Source organism: Manis javanica, chromosome 4, assembly GCF_040802235.1.
Source record: "Manis javanica isolate MJ-LG chromosome 4, MJ_LKY, whole genome shotgun sequence".
In the NCBI taxonomy this organism is placed as follows: Eukaryota; Metazoa; Chordata; class Mammalia; order Pholidota; family Manidae; genus Manis; species Manis javanica.
Genome location: NC_133159.1, coordinates 85,917,494 through 85,934,943, shown reverse-complemented (window position 1 = coordinate 85,934,943; position 17,450 = coordinate 85,917,494). Strand labels below are relative to the sequence as shown.

Here is a 17,450-nt window from a genome sequence, read left to right as displayed (position 1 = left end):
GCAAGGCTGTGGAGAAATCAGAATCCTTATGCACTGCTGTTGGGAAGGTAAAATGGTGCAAGCAATTTGAACACAGTTTGGCAGTTCCTGAAAAAGTTAGAGGTATGATATGACCAAGCAATTCTATTCCCAGAAATATATCCAAGAGAAATGAAAACATATGTCTACACTAAACCTTGTATAAAAATTTTCACAGCAGCATTATACATAACAGCCAAAAAGTGGAATAAACCCAAAGGTCCATCAACTAATGAATGGATAAACAAAATGTAGTATATCCATAGAGTGGAATGTTATTTTTCTATAAAAAAATAATTTACAGACATACTTTGGAGATATTGTAAGTTCAATTCTAGATACACCACAATAAAGCAAATTTTGCAGTAATGTGAGCCAAATGAATTTTTTAGTTTCCCAGTGCATACAAGTTATGTTTACACTCTAGACTATTAAGGGTGCAGCAGCATTATGTCTAAAGAAAATTTACATACCTAATGAAAAAACGTTCACCATCTAAGCTTCCAGGAGTTGTAGTTGCTGATCACACAGACCATAACATGTAATAATGAAAAAGTTTTAAATATTGGGAGAATGATCAAAATATGACAGAGACACGAAGTGAGCAAATACTATTGGAAAAATGGTGCCAAATAGACTTGTTTGGCACAAGGTTTCCACAAACCTTTGATCTGTAATAAATGCAGTATTTGCAAAATGCAATAAAATTAAGTTCAATAAAATGAGGTATGCCTGTATTGATACGTTACAGCATGGGTGAACTTTGAATGATATTCTGCTATGTGAAAGAAGCCAGACACAAAAGACCACTTACTGTATAACCCTATTTATATGAAATGTCCAGAACAGGCAAATCCATAGACACATAAAGTAGACCAATGGTTGGTAGGAGCAGGAGGAGGGAGAAATTGGGAGTGATTGCTAATGGATATGGAGTTCCTTTTTTGAGTGATCAAAATGTTTTAGATCAGATAGTGGTGATGGTTGCACAACTCTGTGAAATTACCAAAAATCACCGAGTTGTATACTTTGAAAGGACTAATTTTATGGTATGTGAATTATATTTCAATAAAGCTGTTATAAAAACCCAATGGAGAGTTATACTCTATAGAAATTTAAAAATAGGGTGATTTATGATACTAATCATATTTATTATTCTTGCAAAATGAATTCCTGTCTGATTTCCAGATACTATTGATCATAAGATTGGTTTTGATGGGTCACATTTTTATGTGAAAGTGAATGCCACCTGTGTCATTACCAATGACCTAAAATGATTTCCTGGTCTCCTAGGCTAGTGCGGATCTGGGAAGAACGAGTAAGCTTAACCAAGCTAAGAGAGAAGGTCACTAGGGAAGATGGAAGAGTTATTTTGAAGATAGAAAAAGAGGAATGGAAGGTAAATTTTATAGAAGTATTTTCTGTATGTATTTTTTTCTATCGCATTCTGTGGGAGAGTTGCGAAAATGATTCTGAGACTGGGTAAGACTGGAACAGTTACAAATTCTAATTTTAATAATAGTACCAAATGAATTTGGGCAATGTGAACAACTGAAAAGAAACATAACTTCACAATCTATTTTTGCAAAGATTAAATCAATTTGCTTCAACTCTGCTTGAACTTAAGTAGTTTGTAGTATTTCTCCTACTAATCCTTCTGATAGGCAATTTATCATTTTCCATAAAAATATGGTCACTTGCCTAACAAAAATCATAAAAGCTTTTCCAAAGCAAAGTCTCAGTTAAAACTTCAGAAAATGGAAATGGATATTAAGTTTTTTCTCAGGTCCACCACCTGATTCATCTTTCTCTTTCACACACACACACACACACACACACACACACACACACACACACACAAACAGCACATGGTTGCTTAATTACATTAGGTATACTCTAATATTTACAAAGGCCTCTATCTCTTGAGTCAATATTTGTTTTCATATAATAGGTATATTCAGGTAGAGAGCTAGCTCTTCTATTTTCTCTTTGGGCTATTTTAGGCTGAAAGGGAAAAGGCATAGAGTTCAGAATCGCTGAAACTTACAACCTTTAATTTTAGAAAATCCTCTTTAACTTTTATAAAAATATTTCAAACAGAAGTGGAAGAGTTTGAATTATTGATTAAAATGACTTGGTTCTCTATGATTTCCATTAACCACAATATTCTCATTTTCAAAAACACATGTACTGATAAAACCTGAGATAGCAGAATTTTTAGGACATAGCTCTATGGTGTGCACTATTGACCAAAATGTTATTTTTCTTTATTCTATTATGAAAATATGAAAAAATATACCAAAGTTCTTTTACAAATTAAATATCTCTACACTCCTTCGGTGTGGCATGATACTAAAATAATGTAAGTAATATAGTAATTCTGTCATTTCTTTTGCTTGTGTTAGACCCTGCCTTCTTCTCTACTGAAACTGAGTAATCAGTTACAGGAATGGCAACTTCATAGAACTGGTTTGTTGAAAATTCCTGAATCCATTGGAAGATTCCAGAACCTCATAGTGTTAGATTTATCTCGAAACACAATTTCAGAGATACCCCGAGGAATTGGTAAGGAAGATTGCATTTATATTCCTTTGTTTTTTTGTTGTGAAATTTTTTGGACACGTGTTATAAAGATCTCATCTTTATACAGCCTGAGTCTTGAGAAAATTCTAGACACTTACCTAAACTGAAGCTTCTGGGGAATCCAGATGAGGTTTCAATGCAATAAGAGAAACAATTAAATATTTCTCCTTGGAAATTATTGTGTAGGTTCTGGAAACAATAATGCTTGTTTGGTTACTCCTCCTAGAGGAGAACAGGTTGAAGGCAAGGAAGAAAATTAGATTCTTCAAATGAGAAAAAAAATATTCAAATGGAAAACTAGTCAGGACATTGTATAGCTAAAACAATGAGAAAAAGAAGTTTTTGCTGTAGCACTGATAAACCTGCTCCTTAACTGAAGGGGCAGGACACATAGTGGGAAAAGAATGGGAGAAGGGTGAATTCGCCAATGCAAAACTGGCAAGTGAATTAGCCATAATACTTAATAACTGGAAACACTGTTTTATATCCATCTGCTCTCTCCTGTGCTTTATTTTTTGTAGGATTGCTCACTAGACTTCAGGAACTGATTCTTAGTTACAACAAAATCAAGACTGTTCCCAAGGAACTAAGTAACTGTGCCAGCTTAGAGAAACTAGAACTTGCTGTTAACAGAGATATATGTGATCTTCCACAAGAGGTCAGAAAGATATAAATGCTTATGATTTTATCTTCCATCTGGTACTAGTTCAATTCTCAATTGCGTGATTGTTAAAAAATAACACTGATGAAGAAATGCTACCAATTTTATTTCAGGAAATATTTAGTGAAAACCATTTCCTATTATTATAATGCATGTTTTTAATTAGACAAAGATTGATTTAGTGTAAAAGATACTTCTATAATTGTCACAGTACTGACATCATTAATTGGCTAGACTGAACTCCTTGAAGACCAGAGGGTCTTATTTCTATTCCCAGAATTGAAGGCACGGACTAGGTTGTAGTTGTTACTTAATAAATGCTTAATTAACAAGTAAATGATTATCCTAAAGCAAAATAAGGTGACAGAAAAAGTTTACTAGTTGGTTTTTAGAGTGGTCAGCTTTTGAGATAAAAGTGTTAGACATGAATTTCTCAGTTTAGGAAAAGCATTTCTTTGCTAGTTTCCTAGGCTTTACCAAGTAAAAGCAAGTCAATGGGCTTGGGAAGATGTCAAACTTTGATTTAGTATGATGCCTTATTATTGGTAAAACCAAACCAATCATAGAGATACAGACATTTGTATGACTTTTCAAATGTATATAATGCTCTTAGAATCAGCAAAGGAAATTTCCAAGGTTTTTTGCCCTGAAAATAATGACAAGATAGAGGTTGTAAAAAATAATAAAACTCAAAAGGACTATTCCCTTCTCTTACTGTATCTTGATGAGGTATGTCAAATAAGTAAACATGTCACCAATAATTGTTGCTCTTGCAAGTGAAACATAGTTTCTAATCTTTTTCTCTTCTAATAGTTCAATTCAATGAAATGCATGCACTTCTGATGAAAATGAAGACCAGTAGGGACAATTTCTTTATACCTACAAGAGGGCCAGTATTTTATTTCTAATTCTTGTCATTCCATTTCTAGGATTGGTTCTGTCACTAAAAAGCTCTGTGAATTGGGCATTGTCTATTAATCTCTCTTGACCAAATTAAGGTCACTTTCTTCACTTAAATAAGCAGGTTTTACTGGAACAAACACTGACCTGAGGAAAAGAACAAACCTGTGCCAGGCAGGTTCTGTAAACACTGACACTTGGTTATATAAATTTTCTTTGAAGAGGTAATATTTGAAAGGAAAGGAGCGACACACAGCAGCAATTTACCGGAGAATTCCGCTTTATTAGGGAAAGGTGCTGGGTTATATAGGAAGGGGCATGGGGTGATTGTGGTGTTACTTCTACGAGACTGGTGGCTGTTGGCTAGGTGCTGGGATTGGGAGGGGGGCGAGAGGTGATTGGGCTTCAGGTGGCGCCGGCGGGAACTGAGGACCCTGAAGAGAAGCCGGAAGTTTGCCATCTTACTGGTGGGGGCTCTTCATTCCCCCCTTTCTCCTCTATAGGGTTGTGGACATTGCTTTCTCTCTGGCTGCTTCCTGCTGAACAGGGGCGGAGAAGGGAGTGAGGGCTTGAGGACCGGGAGGAAAGGGTTGATAGGACTCCCCACAGTAAGGACGAGTAGATGTGGACTTCTTCAGGTTGGAAATCAATGAAGGTTCCCTGTAACCATAGGTCGAGGACCTGTTGATTCCAATGGTGCCAAGAGGATATGGGTGTCAGGGGCCAGGCGTCTGCGGCTATTGTTTCCAGGAACAGTTTCCAGTGGAGAGAGGGGTCCATCTCAGCGTGTGGTGAGGAGGTCACGTGAGGGTGAGGGATCTTATGTGGCCAGAAGCTGGTAGTTCCTGAGTAAAAGCTGGTTGAAAGCTTGATTAGAGATTTTTCTGATTTGATGAACTTTATTATACAGGGTAAGAAGAGACAGGCGAGAAGAATGATTATTATGGGGCCTGCAATAGGCCAGAGCCAGGTGAGGAGGGGGTTTGTTAGTATTGAAGAGAATGGGTTGGAATTGGAAGCAGAGTGGAGGCTGGAGGCAAGGTCGGTGAGTTTGGTAATGTCAGTTTCTACAATGCTGGATTCGTTGATGTAATAGCAGCACTCTTCCCAGAGGAAGACGCAGGTGCCGCCCTTCTCGGCTGTAAGCAGATCTAGGGCCCGCCGGTTTTGAAGGGTGACCTTAGCTAGCGAAGTGACCTGTCTTTGGAGAGAGGCTAGGGAATCGGCAGTGGATGTCAGGGCTCCCTCAAGTTTGGTGTTCAGATCTCTAACTGCCCATAGAGAGTGACCCAAGGCTCCTCCCAAAAACCCTGCCCCAATGGCTGAGGTGATCAAAGAGCTACTGACCATGATGGGAAGGAAAGCAGCTCGTTTTGTGCGCGCGGGCAAGGGAGGTTGGAGCTCAAGAAATTCTGCCATGCTGTAAAGTGTAAACTGTGGGATTAGGGTGACGAGAATGCAGGGTGTATCAGAGTTGAGAGGCAGTGAGTTGAAAAGACTGCCATTACACCAAAAGAAGTATCCTGGTTGCGTAAAAGTCTTAGAGCCGGAGGTAGGGGTGTAGATAGAGAGGCAGTGAAGTGCGCTGGAGGGGGGTGGAGTTGGGCCTACTCAGTGGTGGATGGTGAGATTATCTGCATATTCTGGTTCTCATAGGAGTATGTCTGCCAGGCGGCAGAGGGGTTGTCTTTCTGCATGGAAGGAGTAGTTGGAAATATTAAGGGGCACAGCGGCCAGCAGTGGGCGCTGTAGTGATGCACACAAGAAACAATTGGCTGTGTTAAGGGTGTGGCTGAGAAAGATGGTGGTGTCCTGAATGAGCTGTAATGAAGAGTAGGAGAAATGGGAAGAGGGGTGGGGATAAGAAGATGAAGAGGCACTATTAAGAGTTTGGATAATAACTTTTTTGGAATGTCTGCTATCTGATGCAACTTGAGAGATCTGGGAATGAGAGGGAACATACTTTCGAGAGATATGAAGGGTACCGTGGGGGGTCGAGGACCCCCGTAGTAAACTGAGACTGTGACTCCGGCGGCCCATTGAGAGTCTCAGGGATCTGGGATTGATAAAGAGAATGAGCCGTTGGGATATTTCATGAAACGGTTGGAGGAGTAATACTGTGGGTACTGGAAGTTACCCATGTAGTGAATGGCGCAAGACCAGTAGGGACATCCCCCGTGTCTTGCCATCACCTGCAATAGGCTTGTCTTTGGTCATAGAGGAAGCAGAGGTAGGGAGAATAAGGGTAGCTGCTAGAGAACACTTCAGTGGAGTGAGGAAAGTGGAGGTATAAAGGCTCAGAGCAGCTTTTCAGAGGGCAGTCTGGTGTGGCAATGAGGGCAGTAACTTTTGTTTGATGCTGTGTGTAAGTCTGTCTGACTTTGAATCGCCATACAAAGGAGGCTGGGGTGGCGGGGAAGACAATAGGAATGAGGAAAAAAAGCGAGAGAGCAGTAAAGGAGGAAAAATATCATGATTCGGGTATGGATGGCAAAGGGGGTGAACGGGATTTTGGAGGAAAGAGGACAGTAAGGTCAGGAGTCTGGAAGGAGGGAGAGTCTGTAAACTTTTGTAGGTTAAGAAATCTTTTAGGTGATGTGGGGACAGAATGGTAAGGGGCGCCCTGAATGTCAGTTTATGAGCTTCTTTCTGCAAGAGCTGTCTAGCGGCTAATGCCTGTAGGCAGGGGGCCTATCCCCAAACTGTGGGGTCTAATTGCTTGGAGAGATAAGCTACTGGGGCAAAGGATGGGCCATAATATTGGCCTAGGACTCCTAGAGCTTGACTGGACCTCTCATGAATGTATAATGAGAAGGGTTTTTACAAATCAGGGAGATGGAGAGCTGGGGCTTCCACAAGGGCTTGACAGAGCTTAATGAAGGAGTGTCGGGGTGAGGAGGATAATGGTTCTTCAGGGGGACCCTTGCTGAGGTCGTATAGGGGTCTTGCTAAGAGGGAGAGGTTAGGGATCCACGCTCTAAAATACTCAGCCAGGCTTAGAAAGGAAAGGATTTCTGTCTTGGTTTTGGGAACGGGCAGGTCAGAGAGGAGCCATTTTCTTTCTGAGGTAATGGACTTTTTTTGTTGAGATAGGAGGAATCTGAGGTAAGTGACAGGAGGGGAAGAGATTTGAGCTTTGACGGGGGATACTCAGTAACCTCTGGAAGCGAAAAGGTTAAGTAGAGAGGCAGTGTCAAGATGAGACTGTTCCCACGAGGGACTGCAGAGTAAAAGATCGTCCACGTATTGTAAGAAGGTGGACTCAGAATGATCATGATTAAACTGTTTGAGGTCCTGAGCTAGGACCTGTCCAAAAATATGGGGACTATCTCAGAAGCCTTGTGGCAAAACTGTCCAAGTGAGTTGTTCAGAATGTCTTGTGTATGGGTCCGTCCAGGTGAAGATGAAAAAATCTTGGGAGGAGGGGTCTAGAGGGATAGAAAAATGTGTCCTTGAGATCTAGGACTGAGAAGTGGGATGCTGAGGCAGGGATCTGCAATAAAAGGGTGTATGGATTTGGAACTAAGGGATGGATAGGGACAATGGCTATGTTGATGAGGCGAAGGTCTTGGACGAGGCGGAAAGATCTGTTGGTTTTTTTAACAGCTAATATGGGGGTATTAAACGGGGAGTGAGTGGGTCTGAGGTAATTTTTGTTTAAGAGATCTTGAATGATGGGTTGGAGGCTTATGAGGGCTGAAGTGTTAGGGGGTATTGGGCCTGACAGATATACTGAGAGGGGTCACGTAATTTGATAGAGGCAGGAGGACATAGAGCTATGGAGGGGCTTGTAATGTCTCAAACTTTGGGATTTACAGGGTGTATGAGGGTGGAACCAGAGCTTTCATTGGGTAGAGGGGGTTTGTCGACTATGAGGGCCATGAGAAAGGGACTACTGGGGGCTGTGGGAGTGGATATAGTCATGGAAACGTGGAGGAGAGAAAGGATGTCCTGTCCTAGTAAAGGGATGGGACACTGGGGAATAACCAGGAAGGAGTGGAAGAAAGGTATGGGATTGTCTTGGATTGTGCATAAAAGGGGGGGATTTAATGGGAAAATCTGTTTACCTCTTACCCCGACTATAGGAGTAATGGCAGGCGTGGTAGGGCCCCGGTATTCTTGCAAGACTGAGAAGGTGGCTCTTGTATCTAGGAGGAAGGAGATGGGGCGACCATCTACTATTAAAGTAATACTGGGCTCCTGTTTGGTGATGGAAATGGTCGGGCGAGAAGCCCTCGGGCCCTGTCAATCTTCTTCTGCCTGCCCCACTATGGTGGGCCTAGGATAGGGGTTGTTCGTCCAGCCTCCCTTTCGGGTGGCTGGGCAATCAGACCCCCAGGGGCCCTTTTTGTGGCATCTGGGGCATGGGGTGGTAGGAGATCTGGGGGAGGGGCACGCCCTTGACGAATGTCGTTCTTCTCTGCACTTAAAACAAGCTCTTTGGGGGCGCTTATTTGTAGAAGGGCGCCCAGGGTGTGGTTTTATCAGCTGGGCTAACATTTGGAAATTGGCCTGATCAGCCTTTTGTTTATGGTGTTCTCTCTCCTCCTCCCGGTTATGGAAGACTTTAAAGGCGACTGTTAGGATCTCATTCTGTGGGGGTAGCAGGGCCCTGTTCTAACTTTTTGAGTTTAGCTTTAATGTTGGGGTAGCTTTGAGCTAGGAAGTATGTCATAAGGACATGTCTTCTGTCAGGCGTTTCTGGGTCTAGGCTGGTATACTGTAATAGGGCTTGAGTGAGTCTGTCTAAGCTATGTCCCAGAGGGGGGGGCGATAATTTTGGGAGGCCTTCGGGACCCAGTCTGAGGGGGACTGAAGGGTTCTGGCTCAGTCTGTGGGGGAGTGATGAGGTCCAGCCGCGCCTAGTCGAGCAGGTCCCAAAGTGCGGAAGGGGGCCGAAGAAAATAAAGAAAGAAAGAACTGGGAGGGCTGACGCTCCCACGCGTCGCCAGCCAGCAGCCCAGCTGCTTACCTCTGCTGCTCCAGTTAGGCTTAAACTCACAACGCTCAGGTTAAGAGTCCCATGCTCTGCCAACTGCACTACAGCAGGGCTCTTGTTAAGTTACTTATGGAATGCATAAACAGAATGTTCTTTGTTTTCCATTCTTGCTACATGGGCGAGTAGGGGAAGGGCATAGCTAGAAGCAGGGGCAGTGTTTCTACACATTTTCAAGGTCTCCCTATTTTCAGAGTGAGGAGTCTTGGCTCGTCTTCGAGGACAAGATATGTTTTTGTGGACAGATAACTTCCAAGGACTGCACTGGTTGTTCTCAAGCTTGTGCTTTCTCATGCTGCGTTCAGGGAAGGTGCTTTCTTATTCTGCTTACAAATATGTGAGAAGACAAAGGCGGTCTCTAACAGGGGAGAAACAGGTGATGAGGGCAAAGACGGAGGAGGCCCCTGGGACTTAGTTAAAGGGGGGCTGAAAGGCTCAGGCTTAATCCGCAGGGGATGAAGGCAGAGGAGGTGAGATGGGGGAGGAGATGGTGAGGGAGGAGGGGAGAAAGGCTGTTGTAGGAGAAGAAGGGGAAGGGAGTGAATGGGAGGCTTCTGTTGGGGCGGCGGCTTGCAGGCTAGGAGAACTTGGGTGGGGTAGGGGGAGGAGGAGGTGGAAAGCTTCGATATAGGGAATCTCCTTCCATTTTTTCAGGCGCTGGCAGTAGTTACAGAGATCACAAATGATGTTAGGATCAAGAGTTCCCCCTGCGGGCCATTGGTTGTTATTGCCTAGGGGGTATGTGGGCCAATCTTGGGAGCAGTATTTAAGGAGAAGTTTTTTGTTTGTTTGTTTGTTTGTTTGTTTTTGAGAGGGCATCTCTCATATTTATTGATCAAATGGTTGTTAACAACAATAAAATTCAGTATAGGGGGGTCAATGCTCAATGTACAATCATTAATCCATCTCAAGCCTAATTCTTGTCAGTCTCCAATCTTCTGAAGCATAACAAGCAAGCTCTTACATGGTGAACGAATTCTTACATAGTGAATAAATTCTTATATGGTGAACAGTACAAGGGCATTCATCACAGAAACTTTCGCTTTTGATCACGCATTATGAACTATAAATAATCAGGTCAAATATGAATATTCGTTTGATTTTTATACTTGATTTATATGTTGATCCCACATTTCTCCCTTTATTATTATTATTATTATTATTTTTAATAAAATGCTGAAGTGGTAGGTAGATGCAAGATAAAGGTAGAAAACACAGTTTAGTGCTGTAAGAGGGCAAATGTAGATGATCAGGTGTGTGCCTATGGACTAAGTATTAATCCAAGCTAGACAACGGCAGCAAAGCATCCACGGATGCAGAAGATTTCTCTCAAAGCAGGGGGGATGAGGTTCTGAGACTCACCTCTGTTGATCCCCAATTTCTCACCTGATGGCCCCCCTGCGACTGTGCCTGTCTTAGGTTGTTCCTCCCTTGAGGAATCTTACCCATCTCTGGGTAACCAGTCATCTTCCAGGGCCATACAGGGAAATGTAAAGTTGGTAAGTGAGAGAGAAACCATATTGTTTGAAAGGGTTAGCTTTTTTACTTCTTTGCAGATTTATGCCCTGTGGTTTCTATGCCCAGGACTTGTCTCGAGGTATCTTTACCACCTGGAGGAATTATGATACTCGGTAACTTCGATATGAGGCACGAATTCTACTTAAGGGTTGTAATTAGGAAGGAAGAAGAAAAGCTATAGAGGTAGCATATGGAAGAAAACATGGGAGGATTGATTATTTCTTTGACATATTTTCTTGTAGAGTACCTTAAGTATGTATAGGTTTTAAACTACTAACTAATTTGCACACACATATTAACATAATAGGAATACGGTGACATAAACAAAGCAAATGTATAATTACCATCCATCTCCAGTGAAGCCAAGAAAACCATTTAGGCACCCTAGGCATTTGTGAAAATTTGTCTATGATATGATGGATATTGTCCAACTGTACTTGAACAGTCTGAGAGAAATCAGACAAATTAAAGCAGCCCATTTTTGGGATCTGTTCACATCCCATATGTTCTTTGAACCGTAGATAGTCCATAGTCATAAGATTTTGGAGTGCTACAACTTGCACCCCTCCCAACTCCTGGTTGAGTTCCAACAGTACAGATCCGGTCAAATTCGTTGTCTCACTGTATGCACATGCCAGCCTAGACATCTCCCTCCTCATTCCAATGGCAAGTCCAGGAAACGGTGGGGTGGATGCAGCCACAACCGCAGCATTGCCCGGATCCCTGTGGAGGCTTTTTGATGATCATCCCCTGACACGAGTCCTCCAGAGAGTACTGATGCCAGAAACTCCTCCTCATATCGTATCTTAGTTCATTTTCTGGGTATCCAAGCTAGGCCTTGATCTTCTGCATAGAAACAAACAGACCCTTTCCCCACAGTTTGACATGCCCTCTATACCACTGTGCAGAACTCATTGGAGGTCAGCACACAGGGACTGCTTTTTTTTTTTTTTATTAAGAGAAAGGAATATTATCAGAAAAGAGTACCTCCATAGCTGATCATCTGACACCCTTTAAGTGATCAACATTAAGGATATTTAAAGCATGCGTTGATCTTTGATATACCAATAGTTTTATCCTATAAAGGAGTAATCCCCCTTTTCTTTCTTTCTTTCTTTTTTTTTTTTAATCTTTAATCTACACTTACATGAAGAATACTATGTTTACTATGCTCTCCCATATATCAGGTCCCCCCTAACAACCACATTACGGTTACTGTCCATCAGCTTAGCAAAATGTTGTAGAATCCCTACTTGTCCTCTCTGTGTTATACAGCCCACCCTCCCCTTTCTCCCTCCCCCCCCCATGCATGCTAATCTTAATACCCCCCCTTTTTTTCCCCCCCTTATCCCTCCCTACCCAGCCATCCTCCCCAGTTCCTTTCCCTTTGGTACCTGTTAGTCCATTTTGGGGTTCTGTAATTCCGCTGCTGTTTTGTTCCTTCAGTTTTTCCTTTGTTCTTATACTCCTCAGATGAGTGAAATCATTTGGTATTTCTCTTTCTCCACTTGGCTTATTTCACTGAGCACAATACTCTCCAGCTCCATCCATGTTGCTGCAAATGGTTGGATTTTTCCACTTCTTATGGCTGAGTAGTATTCCATTGTGTATATGTACCACATCTTCTTTATCCATTCATCTACAGATGGACATTTAGGTTGCTTCCAATTCTTGGCTATTGTAAATAGTGCTGCGATAAACATAGGGGTGCATCTGTATTTCCAAACTTGATTGCTGCGTTCTTAGGGTAAATTCCTAGGAGTGGAATTCCTGGGTCAAATGGTAGGTCTGTTTTGAGCATTTTGATGAACCTCCATACTGCTTTCCACAATGGTTGAACTAATTTACATTCCCACCAGCAGTGTAGGAGGGTTCCCCTTTCTCCACTGCCTCGCCAACATTTGTTGTTGTTTGTCTTTTGGATGGCAGCTATCCTTACTGGTGTGAGGTGATACCTCATTGTAGTTTTAATTTGCATTTCTCTGATAATTAGCGATGTGGAGCATCTTTTCATGTGTCTGTTGGCCATCTGTATTTCTTTTTCGGAGAATTGTCTGTTCAGTTCCTCTGCCCATTTTTTAATTGGGTTATTTGTTTTTTGTTTGTTGAGGCATGTGAGCTCTTCATATATTCTGGATGTCAAGCCTTTATCGGATCTGTCATTTTCAAATATATTCTCTCATACTGTAGGGTTCCTTTCTGTTCTATTGATGGTGTCTTTCACTGTACAGAAGCTTTTCAGCTTAATGTAGTCCCACTTGCTCATTTTTGCTGTTGTTTTCCTTGCCCGGGGAGATATGTTCAAGAAGAGGTCACTCATGTTTATGTCTAAGAGGTTTTTGCCTATGTTTTTTTCCAAGAGTTTAATGGTTTCATGACTTACATTCAGGTCTTTGATCCATTTTGAGTTTACCTTTGTATATGGGGTTAGACAATGGTCCAGTTTCATTTTCCTACATGTAGCTGTCCAGTTTTGCCAGCACCATCTGTTGAAGAGAATGTCATTTTGCCATTGTATGTCCATGGCTCCTTTATCAAATATTAATTGACCATATTTGTTTGGGTTAATTTCTGGAGTCTCTAATCTGTTCCACTGGTCTGTGGCTCTGTTCTTGTGACAGTACCAAATTGTCTTGATTACTATGGCTTTGTAGTAGAGCTTGAAGTTGGGGAGTGAGATCCCCCCTACTTTATTCTTCTTTTTCAGGATTGCTTTGGCTATTCGGGGTCTTTGGTGTTTCCATATGAATTTTTGAATTATTTGTTCCAATTCATTGAAGAATGTTGCTGGTAATTTGAGAGGGATTGCATCAAATCTGTATATTGCTTAGGGCAGGATGGCCATTTTGACGATATTAATTCTTCCTAGCCATAAGCCTGGGATGAGTTTCCATTTATTAGTGTCCCCTTTAATTTCTCTTAAGAGTGAGTTGTAGTTTTCAGAGTATAAGTCTTTCACTTCCTTGGTTAGGTTTATTCCTAGGTATTTTATTCTTTTTGATGCAATGGTGAATGGAATTGTTTTGCTGATTTCTCTTTCTATTGATTCATTGTTAGTGTATAGGAAAGCTACAGATTTCTGTGTGTTAATTTTGTATCCTGCAACTTTGCTGTATTCCGATATCAGTTCTAGTACTTTTGGAGTGGAATCTTTAGTGTTTTTTATGTACAGTATCATATCATCTGCAAATAGTGACAGTTTAACTTCTTCTTTACCAATCTGGATTCCTTGTATTTCTTTGTTTTGTCTGATTGCCGTGGCTAGGACCTTCAGTACTATGTTAAATAACACTGGGGAGAGTGGGCATCCCTGTCTTGTTCCCGATCTCAGAGGAAATGCTTTCAGCTTCTCGCTGTTCAGTATAATGCTGGCTGTGGGTTTATCATATATGGCCTTTATTATGTTGAGGTACTTGCCCTGTATTCCCATTTTGCTGAGAGTTTTTATCATGAATGGATGTTGAATTTTGTCAAATGCTTTTTCAGCATCTATGGAGATGATCATGTGGTTTTTGTCTTTCTTTTTGTTGATGTGGTGGATGATGTTGATGGATTTTCGAATGTTGTACCATCCTTGCATCCCTGGGATGAATCCCACCTTGTCATGGTGTATGATCCTTTTGATATACTGTTGAATTCTGTTTGCTAATATTTTATTGAGTATTTTTGCATCTACATTCGTCAGGGATGTTGGACTGTAATTTTCTTTTTTGGTGGGGTCTTTGCCTGGTTTTGGTATTAGGGTGATGTGGGCTTCGTAGAATGAGTTTGGGAGTATTCCCTCTTCTTCTATTTTTTGGAACACTTTAAGAAGAATGGGTAGTATGTCTTCTCTGTGTGTCTGATAAAATTCCGAGGTAAATCCGTCCCGCCCTGGGGTTTTGTTCTTGGGTAGTTTTTTGATTACCGGTTCAATTTCTTTGCTCGTAATTGGTTTGTTTAACTTTTGTGTTTCTTCTTGGTCAGTCTTGGGAGGTTGTATTTTTCTAGGAAGTTGTCCATTTCTTCTCGGTTTTCCAGCTTGTTGGCATATAGGCTTTCATAGTAGTCTTTAATAACTCTTTGTACTTCTGTGGAGTCTGTCGTGATTTTTCCATTCTCATTTCTGATTATGTTGATTTGTGTTGATTTTCTTTTTCTCTTAATAAGTTTGGCTAGAGGCTTATCTATTTTGTTTATTTTCTCAAAGAACCAGCTCTTGGTTTCATTGATTTTTGCTATTGTTTTATTCTTCTCAATTTTGTTTATTTCTTCTCTGATCTTTATTATGTCCCTCCTTCTGCTGACTTTAGGCCTCATTTGTTCTTCTTTTTCCAGTTTCGATAGTTGTGATGTCAGACTATTCATTTGGGATTGTTCTTCCTTCTTCAAGTGTGCCTGGATTGCTATATACTTTCCTCTTAAGACTGCTTTCGCTGCGTCCCACAGAAGTTGGGGCTTAGTGTTGTTGTTGTCATTTGTTTCTATATATTCCTTGATCTCTATTTTGATTTGTTCATTGATCCATTGATTATTTAGTAGCATGTTGTGAAGGCTCCATGTGTTTGTGAGCCTTTTTGTTTTCTTTGTAGAATTTATTTCTAGTTTTATACCTTTGTGGTCTGAAAAATTGGTTGGTAGAATTTCAATATTGTGGAATTTACTGAGGCTCTTTTTGTGAGCTAGTATGTGGTCTATTCTGGAGAATGTTCCATGTGCACTTGAGAAGAATCTATATCCTGTTGCTTTTGGATGTAGAGTTCTATAGATGTCTATTAGGTCCATCTGTTCTAGTGTGTTGTTCAGTGCCTGTGTGTCCTTACTTATTTTCTGCCCGGTGGATCTATCCTTTGGGGTGAGTGGTGTGTTGAAGTTTCCTAAAATGAATGCATTGCAGTCTATTTCCCTCTTTAGTTCTGTTAGTATTTGCTTCACATATGCTGGTGCTCCTGTATTGGGTGCATATATATTTAGAATGGCTATATCCTCTTGTTGGACTGAGCCCTTTATCATTATGTAGTGTCCTTCTTTATCTCTTGTTACTTTCTTTGTTTTGAAGTCTATTTTGTCTGATATTAGTACTGTAACCCCTGCTTTCTTGTCTCTGTTGTTTGCCTGAAATATATTTTTCCATCCCTTGACTTTTAGTCTATGCTTGTCTTTGGGTTTAAGGTGAGTTTCTTGTAAGCAGCATATAGATGGGTCTTGCTTTTTTATCCATTCTATTACTCTGTGTCTTTTGATTGGTGCATTAAGTCCATTTACATTTAGGGTGACTATTGATAGATATGTACTTATTGCCATTGCAGGCTTTAGATTCGTGGTTACCAAAGGTTCAAGGTTAGCTTCTTTAGTATCTTAGTGCCTAATTTAGCTCGCTTATTGAGCTGTTATATACACTGTCTGGAGATTCTTTTCTTCTTTCCCTTCTTATTCCTCCTCCTCCATTCTTCATATGTTGTGTGTTTTGTTCTGTGCTCTTTTTAGGAGTGCTCCCGTCTAGAGCAGTCCCTATAGGATGCCCTGTAGAGGTGGTTTGTGGGAAACAAAATCCCTCAGCTTTTGCTTGTCTGGGAATTGTTTAATCCCACCATCATATTTAAATGATAGTCATGCTGGATACAGTATCCTTGGTTCAAGGCCCTTCTGTTTCATTGCATTAAGTATATCATGCCATTCTCTTCTGACCTGTAGGGTTTCTGTTGAGAAGTCTGATGTTAGCCTGATGGGTTTTCCTTTATAGGTGACCTTTTTCTCTCTAGCTACCTTTAAAACTCTTTCCTTGTCCTTGATCCTTGCCATTTTAATTACTATGTGTCTTGGATCCTTTCCGTTGGGGGTTCTGTGTAATTCCATGGTCTGTTCGATTATTTCCTCCCCCAGTTTGGGGAAGTTTTCAACAATTATTTCTTCAAAGAGACTTTCCCTTTTCCTCTTTCTTCTTCTTCTGGTACCCCTATAATACGAATATTATTCCTTTTGGCTTGGTCACATAGTTCTCTTAGTGCTGTTTCATTCTTGGAGATCCTTTTATCTCTCTCTATGTCAGCTTCTATACGTTCCTGTTCTCTGGCTTCTATTCCTTCAATGGCCTCTTGCATCTTATCCATTCTGCTTATAAATCCTTCCAGGGATTGTTTCACTTCTGTGATCTCCTTCCTGACATCTGTGATCTCCCCCCGGACTTCATCCCATTGCTCTTGCATTTTTCTCTGCATCTCTGTCAGCATGTTCATGATTTTAATTTTGAATTCTTTTTCAGGAGGACTGGTTAGGTCTGTTTCCTTCTCAGGTGTTGTCTCTGTGATCTTTGTCTGCCTGTAGTTTTGCCTTTTCATGGTGATAGAGATAGTTTGCAGAGCTGGTACGAGTGACCGCTTGAAGAGCTTCCCTTCTTATTGGTTTGTGGCCTTCTTCTCCTGGGAGAATAGTGACCTCTAGTGGCTTATGCTTGTCAGCTGTGTGCAGACAGGGCTTCTGCTACCTGCCTGTTTGCTATGGAGTTTATCTCCGCTGTTGCTGTGGGCGTGGCCTGGCTGGGGCTGCTCCTCCAAAGTGGTGGAACCCCGTTGGAGGAGGAGCGGCCAGGCGGCTATTTATGTCCATAAGGGGCCTCTGTGCTCCCTGTTGCCCAGGGGGTTAGAGTGCCCAGAGATCCCCAGATTCCCTGTCTCCAGTCTAAGTGTCCTGTCCTGCCCCTTTAAGACTTCCAAAAAGCACTCTCCAAACCAAAACAACAACAGCAACAATGAGATAGGGAACAGAAAAAAAAAAAAAGAAAAAACACGGGATTTT

General features: G+C 41.4%; 1 protein-coding gene across 1 annotated transcript in view; it reads left to right on the top strand.

Moving 5' to 3' along the window:
• LRRC39 (leucine rich repeat containing 39) overlaps window positions 1-17,450 on the top strand; it is a 32,675-nt gene that overhangs the window by 7,907 nt on the left and 7,318 nt on the right. The window contains exons 3-5 of the mRNA XM_017661169.3: window positions 1,312-1,417; window positions 2,424-2,583; window positions 3,123-3,259. Of these exons, the coding sequence (XP_017516658.1) occupies window positions 1,312-1,417; window positions 2,424-2,583; window positions 3,123-3,259 (403 nt within the window). The remainder of the gene's footprint in view (window positions 1-1,311; window positions 1,418-2,423; window positions 2,584-3,122; window positions 3,260-17,450) is intronic.